Source organism: Colobus angolensis, unplaced genomic scaffold (genome assembly GCF_000951035.1).
Source record: "Colobus angolensis palliatus isolate OR3802 unplaced genomic scaffold, Cang.pa_1.0 Scaffold112, whole genome shotgun sequence".
Lineage (NCBI taxonomy): Eukaryota > Metazoa > Chordata > Mammalia > Primates > Cercopithecidae > Colobus > Colobus angolensis.
Window position 1 is genome coordinate 3,313,984 of NW_012112253.1, and position 8,214 is coordinate 3,322,197.

The window sequence follows — 8,214 nt, forward strand, 5'->3', positions numbered from 1 at the left end:
TGAGCTTATTTTCTTGCAACTAGATGATCCCATCTGGGGGTGATGGGAGACAGTGACAGATCATCAGGCATTAGATTCTCATAAGGGGGCACAACCTTGCATGCAAAATTCATGATAGAGTCCATGCTCTTATGAGAATCTAATGCTGCCGCTGATCTGACAGGAGGCAGAGCTCAGGTGGTAACATGAGCAATGGGAGCAACTGTAAATACAGATGAAGCTTTGTGTACTCCTCCACCACTCACCTCCTGCTGTGCGTCCTGGCACTGGTCAGTGGCCCAGGGGTTGGGGACTCCTGGTTTAAGCAACCGGTCTGCAGTGTTTTGTTAGAGGAGCCGTGGTAAATGAATGCAGATGGGAAGCATGGAGATGAGAGCTCCTCACCGGGAGGAGCCAGGGAGGTGGGCGTGTCCATGGTAGGCAGGTGAAAAAATGGTTTGAGTGCCGCAGGGATTCCAGCAGAGATCAGGGGGTGGAGGGCTGCTAGAGGACTGGAGTGGGCTGTGTCTGAGACCCAGAGAGCTGGCGCAGAGTGAACTAGGGTGAGTTGGGGGACTTCCTGATTCACACTGCGTTCCCTTCTCCCAGTCTGTAGGCAGTTCTTGCTGGTCTGTCCGGAGGAGCGAGGGCGCCTGTGGGAGGTGGAGCCCCTGGGGGCCTGGGGCCAGCGCACCAACGTCTGGCTCAAGGTTCAACTTCACCAGGCAAAGCTTCCAGACTGTGAGTAGGACTGAAACACTGCACCGTGTCTAGTTATTTCTGGTCTCAATACTAGTATGGATTTACATGATCTAATGAGACCCATGTGGATGTTATTTCTGTTGTGGCAAGAACAAAGGAGGGGCAGGACCTGGGTGGGGACATCTTACCCTCCAACGTTCCCCTCCTGAGTGAAGCACACCTTCCCGTCCTTCTTGCTCAAAAAGATCACCCCCAATTTAGCAGTTAGGAGCTCCCTGGGATTAAAGGACTCCCCTTTTAAAATTAGATAGATTATTGAAACATATAAGAAGATCAGTTTCCTCTGCCTAGCTGAAGATGAGTTGAAAACACTATTCTGAACAGGTAATGAAAGGTAATGTGTGGCTGGGTGCAGTGGCTCACGCCTGTAATCCCAGCACTTTGGGAGGCGGAGGCGGGTGGATCACGAGGTCAGGAGATGGAGACCATCCTGGCTAACACGGTGAAACCCCATCTCTACTAAAAATACAAAATTAGCGAGGCGTGGTGGTGTGTGTCTGTAGTCCCGCTACTCGGGAAGCTGAGGTGGGAGAATGATGTGAACTCGGGAGGCGGAGCTTGCAGTGAGCTGAGATGGCGCCACTGCCCTCCAGCCTGGGTGACAGAGTGAGACTCTGTCTCAAAAAAAAAAGAAAAAAAAAGAAAGGTAATGTGTGCACTTGGTTGAAAACTCAAAAGGGTTTACTATGAAATGCGAGTCTCCTATCCTCACCTCTGAGGGGACTGCACACATAATGGCAGCACCGCAGAGACAACGTGCTGCAAAACCGCTGCCCGGTCTTTTTCACAGCAGCATAGTATGATGTCGTATGGACATGATGTCATTTGTTTCCCTGTTGACAGATGTGCACTCCGTCTTCAGTTTCTGGTTGCTCGAGACAGTGCCCCAGTGGCAGTTTGCCAGTGGGGTTTAGTGGAGGAAGCACGAAAACAGAGCCTTTGGTGGTGGGTTTCTGGGGGAGGCAGGGGGTGGGAAATCCTTTAAACAGTCAGATGGGAAAGCAGGCTTGCAGTGTCAGGATTTCCAAGTTGCTTTTTTTTTTTTTGAGACAGAGTCTGGCTCTGTCACCCAGGTTGGAGTGGAGTGGCGCAATCTTGGCTCACTGCAACCTCCGACTCCTGGATTCAAGGGTTTCTCCTGCCTCACTCAGCCACTTGAGTAGCTGGAACTACAGGCATGTGACACCATACTTGGCTAATTTTTGTATTTTTAGTAGAGATGGGGTTTCACCATGTTGGCCAGGCTTGAACTCCTGACCTCAGGTGATTTGCACTCCTTGGCCTCCCGAAGTGCTGGGATTACAGGTATGAGCCACCGTGCCCAACTCCAAGTTGCTTTTTTGACAGTGAACTTTCCACTTCTTGCAAGTGGGTAACGGCTGCCCATGACAGGCGCTTCTCAGCTCAGCACTGAGAGGTGAGGCCAGGCCAGGGCTGGGGCAGCAGACACCTCCAGGCTGCAGGTGCTGCCATGGGTGGGAGGTGAGGGGGGACAGTTAATTTAAATTAACTGTCCAAAATGAAAGCCCTGGCTCTCCTTCACTCCTGGAGTGAGTGCTCCTATTAGCATCAAATGCCATTTCTGCGGCTGCAGGTGGCTCATTAAGGAGTTGACAGGTAGCCGAGGTGCCAGGCTTTCTCTCCACGTGGTGAATGATCCACCTTAGGTGTTGACAGGTGAGTGTGCCTTGGAGTTTATTGATGATAATAGTGATCAGTTTTGCTTTTATGCTGGAAGGCTTAATGGATCTTTACAGATATCAGTGGGGTGACCAGGCACCCAGGAAGGAGGCATGGCAGGGCAGGGCTGTGCTGTGATCCTAATGAGGCGGTTAAGTGACTTGCCCTGTGGCACTGAGGAATGAAGGGAAGCTGGTCGTGTCCCTGGGCACTGAGCTGTCCAGCTGTGCGGGTTTATGGACACGCTTCACAAATGAGGTTGTGGGGCCTCGCACAGCCTCTGTGCTTGGATATTTCAGTTCCTTGGCTGGGAATGGAAAAAGAAAATGTATTGCATATTGAAATGTGGAAATCACACAGGCCAGAGGGGTGAGCAGGGACGAGGATGTTTTCTCCTAATTGGGGAGATGGCTCCTCCTGGAGAATTCCACTGGGGCTGTTTCAAGAGCTGGGAGTCAGTGTGGTCTGGGCAGAGGAAACTGAGCTGGAAGTCAGATGCCAAACCTGTCACTTTAATTCACTCTGAGATTCACCAACTCTCGTTTTAAAACAGCAAATGAGGGGACTTGCACAGAGAATGTTCCAGAAGCATGCTTGAGTCCCTTGAAGGAATAAGGGTTATCATTATAATTAGGATATAATTAGATTACTAAAATTCTTTAATTAAAAAAAAAATTCTAAGTTATGGTCTTTTCACTGCCTGTATAAATCATGGCTAGTTCCCAGTTTCACCCACATCTTCTTTCCCCTCGAGGGCCCGCAGTCAGGGTTTTAATTCACTCAGGAAGGTTTTCAGCCAACCGGCTTCAACTTGCAACCATTATGACAGTTAGTGCTGACATCTCAGGTTTTTTTCAAGTTGGTGAGTTGGGGCTGCAAATGTGATCACAGATTAGCTCAGTGCTCTGCAGTTTCTCGTCTGTTTCTGTCTTCATGGAAATCAGCAAGTGTTAGTGGATTAGAACTTCTTACGGGTCACCTAACAATGCAGATTCCGGAACCTTCTCTTCCCTGGGAAACTCAGGCCATTAATTGGATGTTAGTCTTAAATTAGTCAGTGATTCTTAGAGTTACTTTCTTGACTTGTTCTGTTTTTTCAAGTTTTATCTGTTCTTTCTTTTTCCTGACAGTTATTTTGGAGGTATCCTATAATTTTATGTGCCATAGAAATAGAACTGTAAGCAAGAAGCCCAGTGGAATCAATTGCTTCTTGCTCTAAATAAGGCATGAACATTTCACAACATTTCAAAGGGAAATTAACTTGTGCTCATTGCAAATGTTTTTTTAAAGACTATTTTTGAAGCAGCCTGATTGGTGGGCCAGGTCTTTAAAAGTTTGTGCGATCTTGGCTGTTGATAATATCTGCAGCTTATAATGGCCCTGAAAATATTTTCAGGTTATGCAGACCTTTTGAGGGAAGGAGTTTGTGGGAAATTTCTTTCTTCCTACATTCAGTTACAGACAAAGCCTTTGAAATTTGACCAATAGGATCATAATTGCTTCTGATGTGACTTCCCGGTCAGCCTAAACATGCCTTAAGTTTCTTTACCAGAGAGAATGAAACTGAATATGTCAACAGTGAAATGTTCTTTTACAAAATTGTTACTGGGGACAGGAAATAATTGACCACTGCTTTAAAAATTAATTTTTTTTCAATCTATAAGTCATAGTTTTGCTTTCTTTCTCCAGCTGAATTTTTAATCGATTCAGTTGTCATCCACAAATACTTTTATTTGCATTTAATTTTTAAACCAGAAGGATCTTTGCATCAAGAACTGTGAAAAATATGAGATGGGAAGCGGGGGCTACTTTTCTGAAAGTTTAATGCCCAGGAAACTGCAGTTCTGACCTTTTTTTTTTTGAGTTTGTTCTGGTGACTCATACATTATAGAGTACAATAGCAACAGCAATTTTGTGGTGGTGCAGTGTGCTGGGGAGTGCTGGGGGCAAAACCACCATACTGGGTGTGTTTTTTTCTGGCAAATGCTGCTCTTTGACAGGTTGTGTGGCTCCCCTTAGTGGCCATTGTAATCTACTGCAGCCTTGGATGATAACTGTGATTAGGGCTCTGATACCTCCAGGTGTGCTTCCAAATTAGTGCAGTCATTTTTAAAGATTTAATGAACCTCGATTAGGAATGAAATACAAGTAAACATTTGATAGCTCACAACACATAAAAACATTAGGAAAGGTGGCAAATTGATAATGGGTTTTCTACTTCATTTTCTCATTCATTCATTCATGTATTCCTTTATTTGTTCATTCGATAACTGTTAATGGGGCATCTACAGGCACGCCAGGCACTTCCTAGACGTTAGGGATGCAGTAGTGAATAGGGCTGACCTGGCTTCTGAACTCATTTACCAGCTAACTACATGGGCACCTACTACTGTGTGATATAAAAACTCTGTATGGCCAAGAGAGCTAAAGTGTGCTGATATTTTTAAGTGCCCACAATTAAATTTTGCCAAACCAAATTTTGCTAATTTATGCAGTTCTGTAAATACATTTAAAAATTTACTTATATAGATAACAACTAAATAATTCATTTGTTCTTTAGTAAACAAAATGTGTTACATAGGTATTTTCAGCTGAAATGCAAAACTGCGTATTTTTTTAGGGATCTGAACACCACACACACATATGGATTTGGGGGCATGGGGTGGAGAGGTGCAAAGGAGGACAAGAAAGTCATCCCTTTCCAAGTCGGTACTAATTTGGTAGGAGAGGAGGGAGACTCACTGAACGTGGGTGATTATGACCTCTCTTGTGAGCAAAACCACCAGTGAGCAAAAAAAAAAAAAAAAAAAAAAAAAGGATCCAGGACTAGAACTGGGAATGTGAGTCTCTTGAATGCCAGAATTGATGGAAGAACAGATCACAATTCCAGCTCAGAAATGCTTGAGTGGAACCATTACTATGAATCTCCTGACACCTGTCTTCTGGAGAGCATTGCAGCAAATGGCAAAGTGAAGGTCAAGAAGATAGAATTGATCTAACACTTTGGGAGGCTGAGGCAGGAGGATCACTTGAGGTCAGGAGTTCAGGACCAGCCTGACCAACATAGTGAAACCCCATCTCTACTAAAAGTACAAAAATTAGCCAGGCATGGTGGCAGGCATCTGTAATCCCAGTTGCTTGGGAGGCTGAGGCAGGAGAATCGCTTGAACCTGGGAGGTGGAGGTTGCAGTGAGCCCAGATGGCGCCACTGCCCTCCAACCTGGGCCACAGAGGGAGACTCCATCTCAAAAAAAAAAAAAAAAAAAAAAAAGGATATAGAATTGGGTCATGGCTATCAACACGTTTGCAAGGTCCCCAGTGTACCATTTCCTCTTTTGATTGTCCAGCCCCTTGGGAGCCACCCTCATTTGCTTACCCTCTTTCTCTTGCTTGGGGAGGGCAGCACACCCAGGAAATTCCGAGGAGAACGTGAGCCGTCATGCGAGGACTTCTCAGAATGACAGACCCAGACAGTCTGCCCCTGGAGACAGCAGCAAGGTATGGTGATACTATATCACCCCCATGAACCTCTCACTTTCTTAGTAATCAGGTTGTCCTTGCTTAGTGAAGCCGTGGTCTGAACCTGCCAGGCAGCTTCCTAGATGACTCGGCTGTGGGCTTCTCGTGGCAGCGGGGCCTTGGTCTAGGCTCAGAATCTCTGGGCTATCATGGGAGGGGGGTGTTGCGAGGAGAGGCCTTTGTAATTAGATTTTTTATGGTTCTCTTCTCTAAACTAGACAAGCTCTAACGAAACCAAAATGGAACAGAACACATGGGAATTGGCCGTAACCTTGCATCGTTAAGGAAATATTGAAAAATCTGAATTTCAAATTTTGCCATGGACCAGTGTCTGTCAAGCAGAACAAAAAACAAGACAAATTTGTCTTTCTTTCCTCCTCCACTGCAAAAGCTCAGATTGCTGGGATGGAGTGGAATTAGGTATTAGGTTTTTGTATAATCCAGAGTGACTGTAGAACAGAATCTTGAGGGAATATTAAGAATATTTCTTACAGGCTTGTTGTCATTCTGTATTTCATAAGATTTTAGGTTTTCCTGTGGCTAAACCAGACTCCTGCCCACACAGGGTATTGTGAAAATGTCCATTTTCTGGTGCCAAAGGGTCTTTGCTCTCAAATCCCTAAAGAGTCCAAAATTACTTTAAACTCACACTTGTACATCATGGACAAATACTGCTTATTTTGGAAAATATATTGCTCTGAAATAGAAGATTCAACAATGAAAGCATAAAATATCCCAGTAAGTGCTGGATTGTTTTAGAAAGCTGCTTCCTGTCTGACATTAGCTCTAGCCATCTGGCAGATGAGGGCTTTCATTTTCTTTGGTTCACCATAGAAAGATGGGCTAACCTAAGACCCAACAGGCACTAACAGAGAGCGTAGTACTTGGCCATTTCTGTTGATCCTTGACTTTTCTTTTAAACCTCTGTTAGAGGAAGCAGAAGTGTCCAGGGTACTGTAACGCCCATGGGTGTGGACCTGGGGGAATTCTGCACATTTGAGCACAGAGTGCCAGCTTTGAAAGCAGTGCTTCCTTCCCTGCCCTTTCTCTGGTCTCCCCAGGCTGGGCTGTCCTTCAGTTCCTTTCAGTAAATATGTGCTCTTATGCACAAAACCTGATTTCTCCGTGGCTGGCTGGGGCGTTTGAACCTGGCCTATTCTGAATCTCAGCAGGAAGTGAAGGCACAAGCCAAACCAGGACACCTGCATGTCCTGAACATCCAGCCCCAGACTGTGTGGGACAACCCTATTGCCATGTTTAATTAGCATGCCTGTGGATTCTTTTCTGACTTCAGGAGAGGATGCGTGGAGAAGAATTGGAAGACACAAAGAATGATTCAGAGTGTGGAGTGGAAGAGGAGGATGCCGGGCTGGCGGGGCAGACACCGGGCAAGCTTACAAAGTCCAGTCCCTGACGTCTCCAGACGCCCATCTGGGCTAGGTCCAGAGGCCTGCCTGGGCTCCCAGGATTCGGGTCTGAGACTTGTGTGGCCGGAAGTGCACCTTCCCCAGGGATCTTTGAGGGGCCAGTGACCCCGCGGGCCCCACATGCCTCTGAGGTGGGCTCAGGCTCTAGAATGCCTGAGAACATGCTGCGCTCAGCATGCGACACCATGCAACAGTGAGGAAATATTTCCCTAAGTTAATTGTTGATAGTTCCTAAACATTTCAGAAGCTTACTTGTTAAAACTAATGTGGCTTCTGCTTCTCAGGATAAATTGGTGGGACTTCCCCGGAACCACAGGGATGTTTTACTGAATGTACCTCTTTCCTTATAGAAGTTTAAAGACGCTCAGGAAGGGGCCACACCCATTCCATCTGGGCTGTAGAAACCCATTGCAGGTTTGCACATGCCAGCCTTGCTATTGCTGTGAGACCACGGACACCAAAGAGGTTTCCAGGGGGACACATGTTCTTTCCGGGGAGGCTTCAGCCACATCAGAAGTGCCTTGAGGGCAGGGGCAGGGGCTGGATGGTGCCTACTGCAGATTTGGAGCTCTTTTCTGGCCTGGTATACAGGAGGTGCTCAGAGAGGGCTCTGCACAGGCTTCAGCCATCAACTTAGATGGGAAGCACCAGGTAGGAATTTGGGCAGATGGTGCTTCTAGCATATGGTGGCCTTGAGTGGAAAAGCTTGTGATAGTAAAAGCAACTAAAAATGACAGCCTGGCTTGAATGTGACATTGACCTCCCCATTCTCAAATACTGATGGAGCCCTGTCTGGTGGCTTGTGTATGGCCGCACTTGGGATGCAGAGACAGGGACCTGCTCTCAG

The 8,214-nt window shown here is 46.4% G+C and overlaps 1 protein-coding gene across 1 annotated transcript in view; it reads left to right on the top strand.

Annotated features, from left to right (window-relative positions):
• The window catches only part of FAM169B (family with sequence similarity 169, member B), a 44,576-nt gene extending 37,222 nt beyond the window's left edge, over window positions 1-7,354 (top strand). The window contains exons 7-8 of the mRNA XM_011958196.1: window positions 5,825-5,919; window positions 7,235-7,354. Coding sequence (XP_011813586.1) covers window positions 5,825-5,919; window positions 7,235-7,354 — 215 coding nt within the window. The remainder of the gene's footprint in view (window positions 1-5,824; window positions 5,920-7,234) is intronic.
• The last annotated feature ends 860 nt before the right edge of the window (window positions 7,355-8,214 follow it).